The sequence below is a fragment of the Salvelinus sp. IW2-2015 genome, linkage group LG18 (assembly GCF_002910315.2).
Source record: "Salvelinus sp. IW2-2015 linkage group LG18, ASM291031v2, whole genome shotgun sequence".
NCBI classification, from domain to species: Eukaryota; Metazoa; Chordata; class Actinopteri; order Salmoniformes; family Salmonidae; genus Salvelinus; species Salvelinus sp. IW2-2015.
In genome coordinates this window covers 13,891,165-13,911,858 of record NC_036858.1, presented here as the reverse complement: position 1 = coordinate 13,911,858, position 20,694 = coordinate 13,891,165, and the positions used below count along the sequence as shown (strand labels likewise).

The 20,694-nt window shown below is 44.8% G+C and overlaps 1 protein-coding gene across 1 annotated transcript; it reads left to right on the top strand.

Moving 5' to 3' along the window:
- The first annotated feature begins 11,810 nt into the window (after window positions 1–11,810).
- prr35 (proline rich 35) lies at window positions 11,811–19,173 on the top strand. Its single transcript, XM_024007110.1, has 4 exons — window positions 11,811–11,893; window positions 12,717–12,790; window positions 15,975–17,544; window positions 17,673–19,173. The coding sequence occupies exons 3-4, from the start codon at window positions 16,151–16,153 to the stop codon at window positions 18,520–18,522; spliced, it is 2,244 nt and encodes a 747-aa protein (XP_023862878.1). The 5' UTR covers window positions 11,811–11,893; window positions 12,717–12,790; window positions 15,975–16,150; the 3' UTR covers window positions 18,523–19,173.
- The last annotated feature ends 1,521 nt before the right edge of the window (window positions 19,174–20,694 follow it).

Sequence of the window (20,694 nt, the reverse complement as noted above, 5' to 3'; positions counted from 1 at the left end):
TGGTTGGCTACAGTGTTTCAAAACGTGTGATTCTAACATTCAGTCTAGGTAACTGGTGAGGGACACTGACCTTCAACAACCTAAGAGAGGGACAAAGAAAGAGAAAGAATAAAGGTAGAGAGATGACAGGTAGGCAGAGGGGGCAGCTTCAGTGGCAAGGGATTTCCCCAGGCCTGTGCATTGTGAATTATTAAGGTTTGCTAATACTTCATAAATCCTCTCTTTGTCCTGTCGATTACCGGCCTGTCACATCCGCTCGCCACGCAGAGACTGAGTCACCCACTTCATCCGAATGACAGAAGTTAAACAGTCTTTCTTCCAGAGGAGATGGGGGGATGGAGGGAGAAGAGGGAAAGGGGGAGGGAGGGGGCAACAGCACTCTGCAAGTAGGCCCCAGGGCTGGAGGGATGGGTTGGGAGTGTGGAGTGTGTATGCAGGACAAGTGTCTGTGCGTGTGTGTGTGAGTGAGAGAGAGTGAGTAAGAGTGTGTGTATCTGTGTGTACAGTATGAGTGAGTATAGTACATTATAATATTATATTTGTGTGTGCGTTCATGTGTGTGTATTCGTGTATGTAGGTGTGTGTGTGTGTGTGTGTGTGTGTTTGTTTGTGTATTGATCTTCATGTGTGATTTTGTGGGTCCATGCTGGAGTTTCTTATATATTCCACATGCACCCCCCTAACACCAGCAAGCCCCCCATCTTACCCCCTCCTCCGCTCCTCCTCCCCAAAACAACAAGCCTCGCCTCAGTGCGTGCCTGGCGGACTCTCTCCGCGGTCTTCGACAGCCGAGCTGGTCGTTGCCCCGAGCACTGAGGAGCTGTCGCCACTCGTTAGCGTCGCCACTGCGACCCAGAGTCCTGCCTGCCTGCTCCTTGATTAGAGCGAGGTGGAGGGGTGTGGGGGGATGAAGGGTGAGGGGGGGACTCAGCCCCCCCCCCCAGAGCTGCTTTTAAAGATCAGTGATTTGGTCAATTGGCCTGGCAATTCCAATCCCATGGAAGGTCAATGATGGCTCAATGGACCAGTCATAGAAGGCGAGCTGTCACCCACATGGGGCGAGTGTGTGCGTGCGTGAGTGTGTGTGTGCACACGTGGAGGACTGAGAGGATCGATGTAAGTACGTTTTGAACTAAATTCCACAACAGTAGAGATTCAACTCATTGAATCAGAAGAAATGGATACAGAAGTAGGCCTAGACAAGTAAGTACACTGAATGTACAAATTCACAGCCAAAAACACATACATTCACAAGGGCATAGAAACACACAGTGTATACCAACAAACACAGTAACCTACTCGCATACATGTGCACTGCCTTGAATAAGCAATATGCAAATAAGCATACAACAGACATTCATAAACAGATACATTTCTTTCAAATCTAATGAGGGTTCTGTTCATGCATATCCATTTGAAAGCACACTTAGGAAACATGGGGGTTCTATTATAGATATTACACGTCATATTCTGAAACAATATCAATTGGACATTCTTTTCAGTCAACACAACAACAGTTAGGATTGTCTTAGCTCAGAAACGGACAAACTTGCCACTCTAAGGTGATGCACGGGTGGCCTGTGTGATCCAGTGGTTACAGCTGCTGATCCTGGTACACACGTATGCCAGAGTCGARATGTGTTCGAATCTGGCCCACTGCCCTTTTTCTCACCCTGTCTTTCCAATACTGTTTAATCTCTTRAATTAAAGCTCAACAATTACAAAAGGAGTGGGACACTGCTTAAAAAATACKTTTWWAAAAAATGGACACACAGAGAGGTACAGGAAATCACCTATACTCTATCTGGTCAGACTCCTAAACAAAACCAGATTATATATTTTTTGCAAAGACATCAAATGTATTGTAAAGGAAAGTAACCCAGTGTTTTAGAGACAACTCATTCTAAGAACATGTAATAATGCTGGTGTTGGTAGGACTGTCTCTGACCTTGTAATGAATCTTAGATAGTCATCTGTCTGCCTGTCTGCTCATGGTGGCCAGGTCACTGAGTCGAGAGACCCCCGGGGGCAACAAATACTGTTGCACACTGCCCGTGATGTCATTTCCTATATGCCTTGCCCTGGGCACAGCTGTCCATCTCTGGCCAATTTCTCTGCCCAAAGGGAAGATGACTCCCCCCTGCAGACCACACCACTGTCCATCTGTTTAGGAGTGTCCTTCAACTAATTGCCAGGTCTGATGGATTCTCAATTCAGGACTCGCGTTTGGACGATTCTAGCCGTGGTCAGTTTCAGCTCTAAGAAAGAGGTATAGAGAATTGTGTTGATCCCTTTCAGCTCCACTTTGGAGTTAGCACCGAATRGCTAACTTGCTAAGAAGGTAAAGATGTGAAGGAGCCATGTCGAACTTGAAAATATGTTTGAATTAAACCTATCTGCTAGCTTTATGATACCTGCCTTAGTGCTCATACTTTAACTACAACCATGCTAGAGATACGACTAGTTTACTAGCCAACTATTGTACACACAACAGAAAGTAACATTTGCCAAGGCAAGTTTTTCACAGAGCCAATAGCTAAGTGAGTGTGTGGGTCTTTCCACGAATAGAGTGCCTTTTGTGTCCCTTTGATATTTTAAGTAGAKATTGTWCACCATAATTGCATTTTTTGAAAGGCCTGTTATATTAAAGGATGTGCCCTTTAAATGCCCACACTATGGCCAGAGCTTACRCATGATGTTGCACAAGGTTTTAAGTCAATAAGTCATTGTTTTAGTCAAAGTGTGATATATTTGGGCTTGAAATGACAAATCCGAATTGCCCACTTTGTGCAAATCCGTGTGAATCTGGGGTCTTTTTCCTATGATGACATACACATTCTTTTCAGCCTACGTTTTCTTACCAGGGCTGGATTTTATTTGAATGTTACCACCCACCAGTTARTCCTCTTCGTGACTGAGACTAGCCAAACAGCCTTTTGGCCGCTTGAGCCATGGAGCAAATTAAAATAGGGCGTGCATGCAAACGTATGTTTTTGTATGGTAGTAGGTCCCAGGCGCKCTGGTTTGTGTCAAGAACTGCAACGTTGATGGGTTTTTCACGCTCAACAGTTTCCCGCAATCCAGTTTCCACCATCCAAAGGACATCCAGCCAACTTGACACAACTGTGGGAAGTATTGGAGTCAACATGGGCCAGCATCCCTGTGGAACACTTTTGACACCTTGTAGAGTCCAACAAATTGAGCCTGTTCTGAGGGCAAAAGGGGGGGGTGCAACTCAATATTAGGAAGGTGTTCRTAATGTTTGGTATACTCAGTGTTTATATATGGCCATACATGTTGRGATAAGATAGCATTTTGCCAACTCCCTCCCCCAAGATGAATGGTTTTGACCACTAAAGTTTTGCTTCACTACATGCTCCACTACTTTGATTGGTGTGACGTTAGCTAGAAACCACGCGTGTCATACCAGATAATGAAAAGGCACTGGCGCAAGAAAATGTCATTTGTGGTGTGCATGATCAGGAGCAAAGTCATTGTAGCCTATCATTTCACTTCCCCTGTGAGAACCATGAGCAGTGGCTGACTTGGCTTTGCTGTACCGCAGCCGAAGACTGCCAACCGCCTGCCTACCAAAGGTTGGACTGTGTCCATTACAAGGTAGAAAAACGCATATCAACTATCTTTCAATAGTTACAGTYCCTTTGGAAAGTATTCAGACCCCTTGACTTTTTTCACATTTTGTTAGGTTACAGTCTTATTCTAAAATGTATTAAATAGTTTTTTCCATCATCAATCTGCACACAATACCCTATAATGACGAAGCAAAAACAGGATTTTAGAAAATGTTMCTAATTTATAAAATAAAAAAAAACAGAAATATCACATTTACATAAGTATTCAGACCCTTTACTCAGTACTTTGTTAAAGCAACTTTGGCGCGATTACAGCCTCGAGTCTTCTTCTTGGATATGACGCACACCTGTATTTGGGGAGTTTCTCCCATTCTTCTCTGCAGATCCTCTCAAGCTCTGTCAGGTTGGATGGGAAGCATCGCTGCACAGCTATTTTCAGGTCTCTCCAGAGATGCTTGTTCGGGTTCAAGTTCGGGCTCTGGCTGGGCCACTCAAGGACATTCAGAGACTTGTCCCGAAGCCACTCCTGCYTTGTCTTGTTTGTGTGCTTAGGGTCGRTGTCCTGTTGAAAGGTGAACCTTCGTRCCAGTCTGAGGTCCMGAGCGCTCTGGAGCAGGTTTTCATCAAGGATCTCTCTGTACTTTTCTCCGTTCATGTTTYCCTRGATACTGACTAGTCTCCCAGTCCCTGCCACTGAAAAACATRCCCAKAGCATGATGCTGCCATCACCATGCTTCACCATAGTGATGGTGCCAGGTTTCCTCCAGAAGTGACGCTTGGCATTCAGGCCAATCTTGGTTTCAGCAGACCAGAGAATCTTGTGTCTCATGGCCTGAGAGTCCTTTAGGTACCTTTTGGCAAACTCCAAGCGGGCTGTCATGTGCCTTTTACTGAGGAGTGGCTTCCGTCTGGCCACTCTACCATGAAGGCCTGATTTGTGGAGTGCTGCAGAGATGGTTGTCCTTCTGGAAGGTTCTCTCATCTCCACAGAGGAACTCTAGAGCTCTGCCAGAGAGACCATTGGGTTCTTGGTCACCTCCCTAACCAAGGCCCTTCTKCCCTGATAACTCAGTTTGGCCGGGCGGACAGCTCTAGAAAGAATCTTGGTGGTTCCAAACTTCTTCCATTTAAAAATGATGGAGGCAACTGTGTTCTTGGACCTTCAATGCTGCAGAAATCTTTTTGGTACCCTTCCCCAGATCTATGCCTCGACAAAATCCTGAGAAATACTGTATTTTTTTCTCCAGTCGTTTTCATTGAGCTCAGCTATACATCACATAGTTATATTTACCTCATATGGAATACAGGGAACACACAATACCTCCTAAACAACAAAACTGTTTCAGATCGATAAAATATGATAATCCTACAAAATACCCGTCAGGGCGAGGACGCTCACTTTACAAAATAAAAGTCAGCCCCCGCTTACAKAAGTCGCTGCTGTGTCACTGTTAACATACAGTATTCCATGTCATACAATAATAAGGGACAGATTTCTCCTCCATTAAGAATATGTGACACGTGCAGCCAAAGTGTACTTTGAGAGGACACACAGAGAGAGAGTGAGAAAGGCAGATAGAGAGAGTATGGGGGATAGAGACATGACCGCCCTCTAGCTATAGCTTCTCGACTTGTTTATTTGCTAAAGGCGTGTGGGGTTGAACATATGGTATGCTAAAACATGGACTTGTAGTTTGGGAMGCCACAGGACCCCAGGGAGTAGAGCTGAGGGAGCCAAGGGGGCCTGGGCGATTGGACCCTGTCTCCCTCCATTCCTCCCGCTTGGCTAGCCAGGGCCAAGGCCGCCTCTACTCTTGCTCAGAGAACCAGAGCCATAGCTGCAGTCTCCTCTCMCTACTAACTCCCACAAGCCCCCACCCATTGCCCGCTACTCCCCAGCTGATCCCCCCCACCCCACACTGCTGCAGGTAACACCCAGGAACGGGGGGTTCGCCAGGGGGCTGGGGCAGAGGTTGCAGCTGGGACATACACTGACACCATCCAGGCTTCTTGTTCCCAAGGGTGTGAGGACAAGAGGAGGCATCGCACGGAGCTCTGGTGCTAAGGGTAGAAAGGCATGGTCATGGACATGCTGGTGGTGCTGTATCCCCCAAAGGCTACCAGATATTTGGTGAGCATTACAACTGTATGTGAGGTAGACTAGTGTAATATGATCASGGATATKATTTCTCGTGGACAGATGCACGTAACATAAATGGTAGTAGCATCTTTCGACAGACTGTGGGATGCGACGACTAATGAGGAACTTTGTTCTGGTAAACAGATTTTTCGTCACAGATCATTTGAACAAATCACGATTTCGCAGGTGCTCGCATATTTAGAATTCTGGAAGGGGAGGGGACTTTTGGCCCATAGACTTGCCTGAAACTTGTTGAGTTTCCGTTTAGAGGGMTGGAGACTTAGCGTGTCGCGTTAGTATATTTTKTAACACGTCTCCCCCCAGAACTTAATCAAGCATCTGATGCAATTACGCAAGATTTTAGTTGGGTGTCCGAGARTATCATACATATAATGTGCCTGTGGTTTGGGAATTCAATATGTACAACCTAGTGATATTTAATGAGTGCATTGCCAGTATGTTTCATTTTGGAAGTGGTGAAGGAGGATAGGATGCACACGTAAAAACATTTACCTTTGTGAATTCAATATCAACTCACGGCCAATGTTTCAGCTGCRGGGCCTTTTTCAAGGGATGCTGTTGAGAAGAAACGCAATGACATTCATAGCCAAATCAGAAACTAACACACAGGCATGCAGTATACAGATCAGTGCATTTAGATACACACACACTGCACACACGCCCTCCAGGTCATTGTGTTTACGGACTCACACACTCTCTGGGATCAAGCTGTTAATGTAATGTATTCACATACCCTGCAATGATGGGCATGCACACACACATACAAGCACACACACGCATCCTGTAGGTCAGTGACTTTATGGACACACACACACACACACACACACACACACACACACACACACACACACACACCGCCTGCAGGTCAGTGATTTGACTGACAGGTGCTTTGATGCTCCATGACAGGATCTGCTGCTTCCCTTCATTTCCACTTCCTTTTCTCCCATCAGGTGACACCCCCACAGGTGCCACGACAACCGAGACCCCGCCTCCTCGGGGTGTGGATGGGGGGGCAGCTGGTAACCGTGGGTGGAGACTGACACGATGAGCTGAACCAAGAGACGACACACCAGCTGCTTCCCATCACTGTCTGACAACACAGGAGCAGTGAGTGTCAAGTCCATGTCTCTGTGTCTCTGGACAATGACAGATATATCAATGTCACTAGGAGTAGTACTAACAGTTAACTTTGTCTGTTAGACCATGGTTGATRGACATCTCAATCAAAAACAACCTCTCTCTTCACCTATTCCAATGGAGGGTCATGTAAACTGTGTTTATCTTGTTAACTGTATTTCGTACTGACTCGGGAGGAATAGAAGGGCATCAATATCTGGAGAGAAAAAGAAACCAGTCATATACTCAGTCATGACTGCACTTTGACATTTGCCCTTTTCAGAGATAAACCAAGCTCACTTCAGAGGCTGCTTTTTWAAAAGTTTGGACCGTGTCCATCACTCGTCTTTCCTCCCTGGTATAATTGTGTGAGGGCATTTGAGTGGAAAACTGAAAATGTCTCAATTCTCCTGCTTCGTGCTCCCAGGGCTGTTCGCTTCCTTCACTCCCACTACAGCCTGGTCTCATAGACGAGACGTAACATTGTAAACTTAAATCGGGGACACTCAAATTAGTATGATATGTTACGATTGGTATGGTTACATAAGACAGAAGGTCACTTAAGGCAAAAAACAAAAGTAGGGTAGTTGGTCAGGGTGGATGGGTAGGCATATAAGGCGAACGTCTAGCAACCCAAAGGTTGTGTGTTCAAATCTCATCAAGGACAAGTTCAGCTTTTTAGATACTTAGCAACTACTTGTTAACTACTTTGCAACTAGCTAACCCTTCCCCTAACCTTAACCCCTAGCCTAGATAATGMTAGCTATCTAGCTAACATTAGCCACAACAAATTGGCTTCGTAACATATCATACGTTTTGCAAATTCGMAACATATTGTACAAATTGCAATTCATAACATATCATTCAAATTGTAATTTSTAACATATCATATGGAATGGATGATGGACATCCACAAATGAATACATACCATACGAAACGTAACATACTAATTGGAGGGTCAGATTTACATTTACTATGTTACGTCTACCCCTGAGTCCAGGTTGCCCTTTAAGGGCCTTTCACCTTTAAGGAAGACAGGATGTCACTGTCACTACCGACTGATCTCAACGGTAGGGTCAGATGGATCTGTCAGCAGCAAAATGACTGGTAAGAGTTTCACCATGCTTCCCCTGAGCATTCCAAGGTACAGCGAATATACATAGGAAATAGGAGATGTTCTACGAGTCTTTACACTGTTTTTAATGTGTTTATACTACAATATCTATCCAATCTTTTGTCAAGAATAATGTRGACCTGTTATGAATTTAAGAGCCGRGCAAGGAAGCAAAKAATGTGAGTGGTATTTTAGTGTAAACGGCAACTATGTTTTCGACTGGGTAACACATTCATGGTGTGCTGTACACAACTCAAGCTACTTACACACCCTACTTTTAGACACTGGATTGTGATATGTTATGTTACATACAACCATTATGTATTACCACATAATTAGCTCGATGAAACTATTCCAAGCCTTTGTTAGCTACTGATTTTCTGTTAAAACGAATATTAACATTAAATGATATACTGAAGTAACAAAGGAAGACACCAAAGGCATTTGGTGGCTGTGTGTTGGTAGAGCAGGGGATGGATGTTAGGAGTTGATCTCCTTTGAAAACAACGGGAAGGAAGAGGGACGGGCTGTTCAATAATTGATTGTGGCTGAGAGCGATATGAGTTTACTTAATGTGCCTGGCAGCGCAGGGCTAAGAAAGGAGCTGTTAGCTATTCCACCTCAGGCCCTAAACCCAGGCACTGGAAAAGGGAAAAAGGCTTGAGGACTCACCTGGGCAAGAGGTAGGTCATCTGTTAGTGCAGCAACTATTACCCATCTTTCCATCCACAATCCATCTTGTAAGTGTGTGTGTGTGTGTGCTTCTATGTCATGAATGTGCGCATGTGCGCGCTTGCATGCATGTGTGTGTGCGCGTGCGTGCGTGCGTGTGTTTGGCAGGGGCTGCACAGCTGGATCTCCCCAGCAGCGGTGTTGTAGCTGCCCCCAGGTTCCTTTCGCTAAGTCTTAATAGAGTGCTCCTGTCAGCCTCCCCAGATGCCTCTCCATAAGGACACCCACTACACCAGCACAACTCTCTCAACTCCCGTCTACTTCTCATTGGTACATATCTTTACAGCTCTGAAGCAATCTCAACTCCAGACGTGAACCAAAAGCCTAAGCCAAACACCACGATGGCTGTTTGGGAAGACAKACTAAAAAAAGTGTATTTCAGCTGTGCACTAAACACGGAAGCGATCCAATTATTAAATATCGCAGGGAAAGATGAAGATATTCGGCGATATAACCATGGGACTGGATCCAAGAATTCYAGATAGTGGAAACACTATCAATGTCATACCCCCTGTCTCGCTCCCTTTAGTGTAGACAAGCTGTGAGTTCAGCCATGAAGAGGTTTAAGGGSATGGGAGATGCTGTATACATTGAGTTCTCTACAGTGCCAGACAATGTATAGACTTGGCCTTAGTTCAACATGGGGACCTGACATCCCCTCCCAAGTGTCCCCACTGTTGGAGGAAGAAAGTCTCTTTCTCTCTCTCTTTCGGAAAATTGACATCGCCTCCCAAGTGGAAGCAAAGGATCTCTCTCTCCTTCTCTCTCTTTCTCTCACTCCCTCTCTCATTCTCTCCCTCTTCTCTATCTCACCCTCTCCTCTCGTTCCTCCTGATTTGCCAGACATCCTTTTCCCTCTGCTGTCACATTTGGTACAGATGGTTAGGCCCTATGGAGTGGCCTGTCAGTCTCCATTTGCCCAGCGCAGTGTGACAGCGGGCCTGATGGCTCGTGAAGGGCCCCCGACTCCCCCAGACACACGGACACTGACATTCTCTCAAAGGGGCCCGCACACGCCTCCACACAGCCAGATACTGTAGGAGAGAAATGAAGAGAACCTGGAGTTGACTCTGAGCCAGCCACAGGCTAAGAGAGAGAGAGAGGGAGAAATAGAGGGAGAGAGGGAGAGAGGGATGGGTGAGAGAGAGGGCTGAAAACAGGGAGTTGGGATGGGAGGCAAAGAAGAGAGAGAGAAAAGGAGAAAGAGAAATGGAGAAATAGAAGGTTTGGGAGAGAGAGAAATGGAGAGAGAGATGGACAGGTCTGAGCTGTCAGATAAGGCACGCATCAGTCATTGCCTGTGGATGTGATCTCACAGCTCACGTCAGTAACCTATCCAGTGCCACTGTGCCACTGCACTAATCACTTCCCTGGGAGGCTGCACTGAGTCGTGTATCAGGCAGCCCGGCCGGCCAGGCAGCGTGTGTGTGAGGCCAAGCGGAGGAGAATGAGCCCCCGACCACCCTCAGATGCACTTCCACCTGACATACCCCTGTTTACTCATACACACAGTCAGTACACAATCATACACACACACAGTCAAACTCAGTAGATACACACACACACAGGCAGAGTCATATGTACATGCAGGTGCATGCATACACACATACATGGACAAATACAAACACAAACAGACTTATTTTAACTATAGATTAAGGCCAAGATCTTATATTTGTTATGATTAATGCTATTTTAACAAATTGTTTATTAATATGGAATTTGTCTGAAATGATCTGAAATGGAAAAACCTCTAAAGAGAATAGCCTATAACCACAAAACTGAGAGCATAGCAAAATCAACAAGACCAAATGCAAAAAAAAACTTTAAAAGGAGGAAAAGTAAGAAATMTGGATTCTGACAAGTAGCCTATTGTCTGTTTGTAGCCTACTGCACGCCTCAGCGCAGCWGCAAAGATTCTCTATTTTCCTATCTCTCTCACGCGGAACGATTTGACACACAAACTGACAGATGTGGAGAATATCCCTACACGAGGATTGACAGCTTTGTTTCCCGTCTTATCTCGTTGTTTAGCTCCCCATTCATTTCACCTTTCTCGTTGATATTGTTGGGATTTGACGTTTACTTTTAATCTAWTGTCATTGACAAAGACTGTCACTTTCCACCAATTTCAGCATCGTACSGTGATGATGAAATCTTCCTTTGAACTACAATAGAAAAAACAACAAAAATGACATTTAGATGTTAGCCTATCATATTTCTGATATTAAATGTTGGGGAACATATGAACCTACATTTAAAATARAAGATTATGCTTTGGCTACAGGGTGTTTTGGTGGTCGGCCCTTTATATATTAATAAAGGCTAATAGTTTTCAAAAGCCATGATATTGAAATATGCAGGAGTGTGGCTAAACCACCTGGTAAAAGTTATGCATGACTGAGCTAACAAGAACAAACCAAACCACAACTTSTGCAGGCTATTAGAAATCTTAACCAGAATGCTGTCTCTCATATATAATATGCATTTATTATGAATGAAATATGTCTACACTTCACAACGTCCATCCAATATGATTCATGTTGGTTTGTCTTTCAAATATGTCCATGATTTGCTCGTTGGAACAGACAAAAACGTGTCTATCCATGACTACAGGGCCTATGTTTAACCATAAAGCATTGCCATTGACACCTGGTTGTTTTAAAATAAGAATATTCTTATTATATGAGAGTGCTAACAAATATTCGAATAATTCCCGACTTGGCGGTAAGTTTTAACATTGAAGCCTATAGGCTGTGATGTGTGAATGAAAAGACTCCTGAAATAGTTCGATCAAACAAGTTTCGAGATCGAGCATTACCAGGCCTCACTTGGAAACCAACAAGAAATTGTAAAAATATATATATATATATTACATTTGCACAGACTGACTAGCCTACCTACAGTCTACCCCAAATTAAACGTTGTACCAACCTTTGCCAATACTGTCAAATCCGTTTACTGTATCCTTGCTGCAAGGTAGACACCACATGTGACATTACCGGGTAGGAGGGAGGAAGCTGTATTGTAGTGCCCCAAGGCAATGCTCCTAGTCAATATATATCTCCCACACACTCGCTCTCACGCTCCCATTTGAGCGGGATATGCGCTGTCTGCTTAGAAGCCTACCGATAGACACAGAGAATTGACAGACAGAAACACACCYCGGACACACATCAGGTAGGAATACCAGATTTATTCCCTAATTTCAGACACAATGTTGTTTAATTCGTATGAGTTGGTTTTTATTTAGTAGACTATGAATATTGGGCTTTGTAGTTGAGTCGTGTCAATGTTTGTAATTGTCATAGTTGGTCCACAGACACCGTTGTCCTTGGGGAAAACAATGCAATGTGTTCTGTTATTTGACATTCATGGAATGTGTGAAAATGACATGACAAATATTTATAATATTCTATTACTATATTACTATAATATCAAAATAACAGCCTATTCATTTTAAGATTGTTATGAAAATGTCTCACAGAATTATTTCATGAACTTTTTTAATACACAGACGTTAATTACTTTAGGCCTAAGTGTTACTTTATTTAGATTTTTTATTTCCCGAACTAAGATTAACATTTTATTTTAGGCCTAATTATGCATTAACAATTTCACAAGGGAATAAACTAACTAATTGTTAGGATGCAAGACTGACCATTTCTAACACTGTGATAACTTGGGTTTAGGCCTACTATCTATCAAAGTCTAATTTAGGACTGAAATACAGATATTTTTTTAGATATGTAGAAATAAATTATGTGTTATTTGCTTTGATATGCATGACAACAGCTGCATTTGGATATTGAATGCTTCTCAATATCATCAATGGGAAATCCTTCTGCATCTCCAAAAACTGAGAGGAATGCATTGATGTTTAACTTGACTTATTTATTACATAGGCCTATCACTTTATATTAATTCAATAAATAGAACACATAAGATTCTTACTTAAATCGATGTCAAACATTCTTATATCTTCTGTCATCCGCTCCTTCAGGACCTTCTCCTTAGTTCAAGTTGACAGAAGACATTGGATCATCGCTCAGTTTTCACTGCAAGCCACCATCTTAGGTAAAGTCACATTTAGGATGGATTTGAAATCAAATATAAAACTGTTATACTCTCTGTATTATACGGTATATAACTATAATATAGAGTAAATAGAAAGGATGATTCCACACTATAAAATGCCATTCGTTCCTCTCTGTGAGTAGCAGATACATCAACACCTCATATTGATGCCATTTGACACATTTGCCCCCCTTCCCCCATCCCATCCAATGTTATCGGTTTTGGTTGTTATTGCATGCAACTTGTCAATGCTTTTAGTGAGGCGAGCCTTCTTAATTGAAACAATAGATGTTGAAGCTGAAGCGATTAGGCTTGTCTGATCACAAGCCCCTAAAAGCTTAAAACAAGACCGGAGGGCCTGGATAAGGGAAAGGTGGGGGGCAGAGGCCCACAGAGTCAGAGGGGGTAGAGGGCATGGTGGCCACTAACAGTGTTCAGCAGTGAAAAAATCTAAAGGAAAAATTATTTTTATTGATTAGTTCCTAATAGCAGCTGTTAGGCTCCATTATGAGCTCAGAGGCCAGGTCAGCCTCAGGGCTTTGTAGTAGACAAGTGAGCCAATCACATGGGCCGATGCAAACGGGCTAGTGTCTGAGGGGCCAATTGGGGCCTCTCGTATTGCATATATTGCAGTGAAGTCAAGGTCAGTTTTTGTCGATCCGTCCTCACAAGGTGTGATGTGCGAAGCGATGGTTTAGTAAAAGTTTATAGTATTCTTAAACAAGTCTTCACCACCAGGGATCTCAGGGGAGAAGCAAGAAGAATGATTAAAGTAATTAAAAGAAAAAAAGCGGGTGTGTAAAGTTGATTTTACCTCAGCCCGGACCCRTAAACATCACACAGGCTTTCATCCGTGAACGGCCTCAGGAAAAATACAAAATAAAAGCCTCACAGAAGGGTCTTTTAATCTGAAGAGCGATGCTCTCTCTCACTCGCTCACTCTCTCTACCCACAGGGCTAACCCAGCGGCTTGGCTTACAGTGGAGAACGATTACAAAGTTTCTTTCTCCCCCATCCCGTTGACTTTAGCTCCCTGTCCCCTCTCAAAAAAAAAAAATTTCAAAAAAATTACAATAAATTGTCGGGGAGTGTTTGAAATTGGTTTGAGGGCGTTATTGAAAAGGTTCATTAAACTAAAGTGATAGTTATATTGAAATATGGAAGAAAGGGGTGCTCTGTTGAGATAATTAGACAGAATATTGATATTCTCTTGTATTTATGTATAAAACAAATTGTGAGACTGAATGGTGCATACAATGATGGTATTTGAATCAGCCGCATCAGATAATAGGGTAGGTCWAGTGTGTAAAACTTGATTTAGATTTTTGACGTGGAAACTAATTTGACATTTAATCTGCATGGTTCAATTGTTTTGTTTACCTTTGGGGATTGTGAGCTACCGTAATTATATTATAGGTCAGATGTTTTGTCATTACTTAAATATCCAACAATAATTCTGAAATAGAGAGCAAAAGGAGTTGATAGGAAAGTCAGTAAAAAAAGATTATTATAAACAAGTCAGTTAAGAACAAATTCTTATTTACAATGACAGCCCGTCTGCTGAACACTTATTTACAATGACAGCTTAGAACAGTGGGTTAACTGCCTTGTTCAGGGGCAGAACGACAGATTTTTACCTTGTCAGCTCGGGGATTTAATCCAGCAACCTTTCGGTTACTGGCCCAACGCTCTAACCACTAGGCTACCTGCCGCCCCACTGGAGTGTAAAATTTCACTAAAGGAAACTTAATTAATCTTTAAAAATATTGTAATGTGCCGAATTTAGTCCACTGGTTTATACATTTWAAAAACATTTWAAAAATCCTGATAATGTCTGATTACATTACAGACATTACATTAGTAAATAGTTCACTCATTCACTTAAAATATCCACCAAAATACACACAGGGAACACTTTATTTTATGGTCCATTACTTACCTGATATTTACTTTAAAAATATAGCAAAAACTTTTCATTAACTAATAACCACCTCTCTGTGTCTTTGGGATTCACTGAAAAAAGTAGCTCCAGCATCATATAGTACCAATTGTATTGAATGTTTTCAAGTCCCAAAACGTTACATTTGTTACCATGTCATTTTCCAGTAAATTCCAGTTGTAATAGATATGTGAGATAAAGCTCCCCACTCTTATCMGTCCCGTGAAAGGGATGAAAGGGTATATTAAACGTTGAGAACACCACCCCATCTCCAAAAGCACAGAAGTACAAGGGAGAGACAGAAGCGGGCGAGAGGAGAGCAGTTGAACTTGGTGCGATGCGCCCTGACCCAAATCCCAGCCCTGGCACTAACGATGCCCTATGGGCGTGACGCCAGGCTCTCATTAAGAACCAGTGCCCATGCCCCCCCTCCCCCTCCCCCCAACGCCCACCGTCTGCAATCCTCACCCTGGACCGCTGCACCCCTGGCCGGCKTCCAGGGGCCCAGAGCCCATGTAGCCAGGCCATGGCTGTGAGTAAAGCCCCCTGCACAGGTGCCTGTTTGCCCCCCAGCCCTGGGCCCTGGGCCCTGCTAGTGCCTGGTGCTGCACTGGAAATAATGAGTAGCGGCAGGTACAGTGAGAACAGAGCGGCGTGGGCCACCCTGCAGTTAGGTTAGTGGCAACTCAGCTCAGCAGCTCAGGTAGACAACGCATGAAACACTCCCATAGATACACATATGCGCATGCTGATACATGGCCCCCTATGCACATTCACATACTCTGGTGGACCGGGCGCAGTGCACGCTGACACYGTCGCCAGGTGCACGGTGTTTCCTCCGACACATTGGTGCGGAGGAATGCCCACTTAACCCAATGCCCCGGTTAAGTGGGCATTGTGTCAAGAAGCAGTGCGGCTTGGTTGTGTTTCGGAGGACGCACGGCTCTCTAACGTTGCCTCTCCCGAGTCCGCACGGGAGTTACAGCAATGAGACAAGACTGTAACTACCAATTGTGGAGAAAGCAGGGTAAAAAAAAAATATATATATGGAAAAAATATAATAATATTAATATACACACCATATGCTCTGCAGTGTAATTCTGTCAATCTAATTCCAATCTGCTGTTTCTTTCWGGGACTTTATTAAAAATGTTGATTGACTTCTTGTGGAAAAAAAATTATTAAATGTATTAATTTGACTTTTTAGGTTATAATTCCCKAAAATATGTATCTTGTGTTCCACAGCTCCTGCCCACCTGGATCCCAGCTTGAAGAATCTTTCAAAAACAAATAAAGAAATGCACCACATCTAGCCTGAGAAGGAACGAGAGACTGTGTCCCTACACCCCCATCTCTCCAAGACTTTCACATACCTTCTCCTCAGAATAAKCTGCATTGTGAGCACAGAATCATTCAGCACCATGTCCAAGGAGGGTCACGCGTGCAAGGTGACCTCCGTGTGCAAGCACAAGGAGCGCAAGCCCAAGAAYCCRCACTACATCCCACGGCCATGGGGCAAACCATACAACTATAAGTGCTTCCAGTGCCCCTTCACCTGCATGGAGAAGTCCCATCTCTACAACCACATGAAGTACAGCCTGTGCAAGAATTCCCTGTCCCTGCTCATTGAGTCCGACTGGCCCTATAAGAAGGGCAACCTGCTGCACCCAGACCAGCTCCGGCCCCTTCAGCAGGCACACTGCCTCCGGACCGCGGCCGGGAAAGAGGAGCCCGAGCCCGCCACAGGGACCGAGGAGAGGCCCCGGCAGCGGCGTGCGGTGGAGGAGGACGGAGACAATGGACAGAGTCCGGCAGGAGAGGAGGAGAGGGGACAGGGAGAAGGGGCTGAAGTCAACGGGATGACCAGAGAGAGCTCCAATAACAGGGATTCTTCAGAAGGGACGACKAAGAGAGCAAGTAAGGGGCCTGAACCTGAGCTGCTGATGGCCGATATGTTCTCTCTGGAGGACCAACTTCTGCGGGCACGCTCTGTGGAGGTGGAAGCCCAGCTGAAGCACTACAAGTTGTCCAAGACGTGCCTGACAGCCCCRGGGCTGCTGTCGGAGCAGTGGCGTCTGCTGGCCACCAGCCAAACCAAGGCCAAATCCGAGGGCGCCCAGCCTAGAGTGGGCAGCTCCATCCCTTGCTACCCTCTTCCACCTGGCCTGGTGGACTACCAGGATCCCATGGGACTCAACCTGTCCGTCCTCGGGGTGGGCTACCCCCTGAGTCCCAGCCTCTTCTCCTATGTGAACTCAATGAACGCAATCCCCACCCCTACCACCAATGTTAATACCCCAACTCATGCGCAGCTAGCCCAGCTCCCCTTCCTGGCGTCGGCCGCTCAGCTCATGCAACCAGCGTCCGGTGCACACCACCCCGCCGACCGGAGCCTCCTGCCACCCCACTTCTACTACCCCTTCCTCTGTGAGCATGCCTTCGGAGCAGCCTCCGCTCAGAGTGACATCAGCAAAGGGCTTAAGACCTCTGCGAATGGCCTGGAGCCCAACCCCAGTTACCAGCCTAAAATCAACTTGTGGAAGGTGCCTGCTCTGAGGCCAGGTACCCCTACCACCTCRCCTGCCGCCTGGGTGTCCCCCCAGAGAGAGTCACCAGACCCTTCCTACAGGGCAGGGGACAAGTTTGAAGCTGCAGCCAAGGAGGGGAAGCCAAGCTGGGGCCTSAAGAGGACAGGGGCCACCTTGGGGACCCACAAGTCCCCTGTGGAGAAGAGGCCAGCCCTTGGGTTCACCCTGGATCTCCTCAAGAACATTCACAAAACCAAACCAACAGAAAAGCTCCTRCTCCACAGCAGGTAAGATCCTACAGATCCTACTTTTTAAATATAATTTTTGCTTATATATTTTTMGTATTTTCGTAACTTTTTCTATATTTTCCTCTCTGATATCTCAGATTTCTAAAATTCTTCTTTGGTCTCCATAGTTTTACGAATGCTCAGTCTGAAGCCCAYCCAGCAGAGCAGTGGTACACAGATCCCCCCGCAAGCCCAGTCAGTGATTCGCCCTCTCTGCCACGTTGTAGAAGACCCAACAGCCGGGACTCTACCACTGGCCAAGGGACGGGGGAGGCATCTTCAGAACCAACATCAGCTGCTGCCCTCCTCAGCGATCTCTCCAAGGCTCTACAGGAGTACCAGGAGGCTGAACGCAAGATCGCCCACTTGGAYAAAGAAGACCTCCCTGCTCAGGGACACCTATGGGAACACCTGAACAAGATCCGGAGCGAGCTCTCCCACATTCACCATGCACTGGAGAGGACAGCTCGCCAGAGCGAAGGACCCCTGGACCTCTCGGTCAAGAAGGAACACCCTGGAGTGACCAATGTGGTTGCCACTGGCGACCAGGGCCTCGAGGGAGCCTCACTTAAAGATGATATTACCTTGGAGACCGAGGAGGAAGACGAGGAGACCAAGGAGAGGGACGAGGAGGAAAAGGAGAARGAGAGGAGGAAGGAAGCGATGAAGGCTTCGTTGGAGAGTCGCAAGCAGTCGTTGGACGTGCTGATCAAGATGAGTCAGGTGGGGGTGAAGACGGAGGTCCTATCCTCAGGAGGGTTGGGGTTGAGGCCCAGCCAGGCGGAGGGTCTCTGGCCAGGCAGGACCACCAAGTGTGAGGCTGACTCAAGCGTGCTGCTTTGCCCCGATGGACGGCCCCTCGCGGTCTTCAATGACTTCCCCACCTTCTCCACCAAAAACACCAAGAGGCCCCCGTCCATCCAGCAACTACGGGAACCTCAATGTCCGCCAAGCCCCTTGACCACAATAGACTCCTAAACCTCTCCTGAGAAACTCAATTTCCCAGCTTGCCACACACCTGAAAGCCCTCCTTAAGACTCCACAGTAGCACAATTTTATTTTGTTCATGCACTCCCAGACTCTCACTGTCCAGGCAAGCGCTTACACCACTGATGTACTTTACAACACCACCCCCATCTCCCCATAAAGACYGCAAGCATAGTACCTTCAATAAAAGGGGCGAATGAAGAAGTGGCTGAGAAGAAGTGACAATTAACATAAGACTAGTACCCTCAATCAGTTCTCCCTATTAAAATGGTGATTGTTGATWCAGGATTATTTGGAAAAACTWTTCCAATGGGCAGTAGCGATGCTTGAAATGAAAGACTTATGCGACAAAAAAATACATTTGCTCTTAAAAGAGTGACTGCAGAACACATAAAAATAAAAACCTTGAATTCTCTTACAATTCTGTCCCAAGTTGAGAGACAATCCTTTGAACTGATTTGTACATATTGTAATTTATTTGATTGATGTAATCAAAATGAATTGAGAAGTAAATGTTATGTTTTATATTATGTCTTGTTTGATTGTCTTATGTGTCTGATTAAACCATTGCACTGTACATGTCCACTGTACATGCCTATATCAAATGCACTTTCATTTATTTGAATAAACAAAGAGATTTTGTCATAGAAGTTGTTGTAGAGTTTTTGCTCTTTTACTCTTTGTGCTGAGCCTTTTGAGTGAATGAGTGATTGCAGGGCCGCAACTTGGTTTTAGAAGTGGGGGGGGACATAATTATGAAGAGGCAACTCCGGGATGCTGGCCTTCTAGGCAGAGTTGCAAATAAAAAGCCATATCTCAGACTGACCAATAAAAATTAAAGATTAAGATGGCAAAAGAACACAGACACTAGACAGAGGAACTCTGCCTAGAAGGCCAGCATCTAGGAGTCACCTCTTCACTGTTGAGACTGGTGTTTAATGAAGTTGCCAGTTGAGGACTTGTGAGGCATCTGTTTCTCAAACTAGTGTAAATCTAATGTACTTGTCCTCTTGCTCAGTTGTGCACTGAGGCCTCCCACTCCTCTTTCTATTCTGGTTAGAGCCAGTTTGCGCTGTTCTGTGTAGGGAGTAGTACACAGCATTGTACGAGATATTCAGCTTCTTGGCAATTTCTCGCATGGAATAGCCTTCATTTCTCAGAACAAGAATAGACTGACKAGTTTCAGAAGAAAGTTCTTTGTTTCTGGCCATTTTGAGCCTGTAATCGAACCTACAAATGCTGATGTTCCAGATACTCAACTAGTCAAAGAAGGCCAGTTTTATTGCTTCTTTAATCAGAACAAGTTTTCAGCTGTGCTAACATAATTGCAAAAGGGTTTTCTAATGATCAGTTAGCCTTTTAAAATTATGAACTTGGATTAGCTAACACCACGTTCCATTGGAACACAGGAGAGATGGTTGCTGATAATGGGCCTCTGTACGCCTATGTAGATATTCCATAAAAAAATCTGCCATTTCCAGCTACAATAGTCATTTACAACATTAACAATGTCTACACTGTATTTCTGATCAATTTGATGTTATTTTAATGGACAAAAAAAAAGATTTTCTTCAAAAATAAGGACATTTATAAGTGACCCCAAACTTGAACTGAAGTGTATATATTTTTTTATCRGGTCGGATAAACACTCTAAACAGCCTACCCAACCGCTCAGAGGCATCCGCATGGTCCTAAAGCCCACCTAGTTTTGTATCACATTCCAATGATAAAACTGGGGGGGGACAAAAATGCATTTTCAGAATGTCCCCAGTGAAGTGTTGCACCCCTGAGTGATTGTATGGTGCCTTTACACTGTGATAAGTGTAATAACTTAGAAATATACACTTCTTTTATTTAGCAAGAGCAGTTGATATTCTACAAAATTTTCCATATAAGTCATTTCCTTTCAAATCCATGAAAGGAAGTGGACATGTGCATATTTCTGGAGAAAGGAGAGATTATTGGGACGCAACCATGGTCTTTCCTAATGCATAGTGGCATGGCCTCTGTAGCACTCATGTATCTTCCCTGACACGGCAGGATGACCAACCCATGCTAAAGGTGAAGTGGCTCCCTGAGCTAAACCGTCAGCATCATCAAGGTCACCTGTGCCTGGGTGCGTCTAGGCCCCCCTTCAAAGGTCAGGGCCCCAGGCTGGGGCTC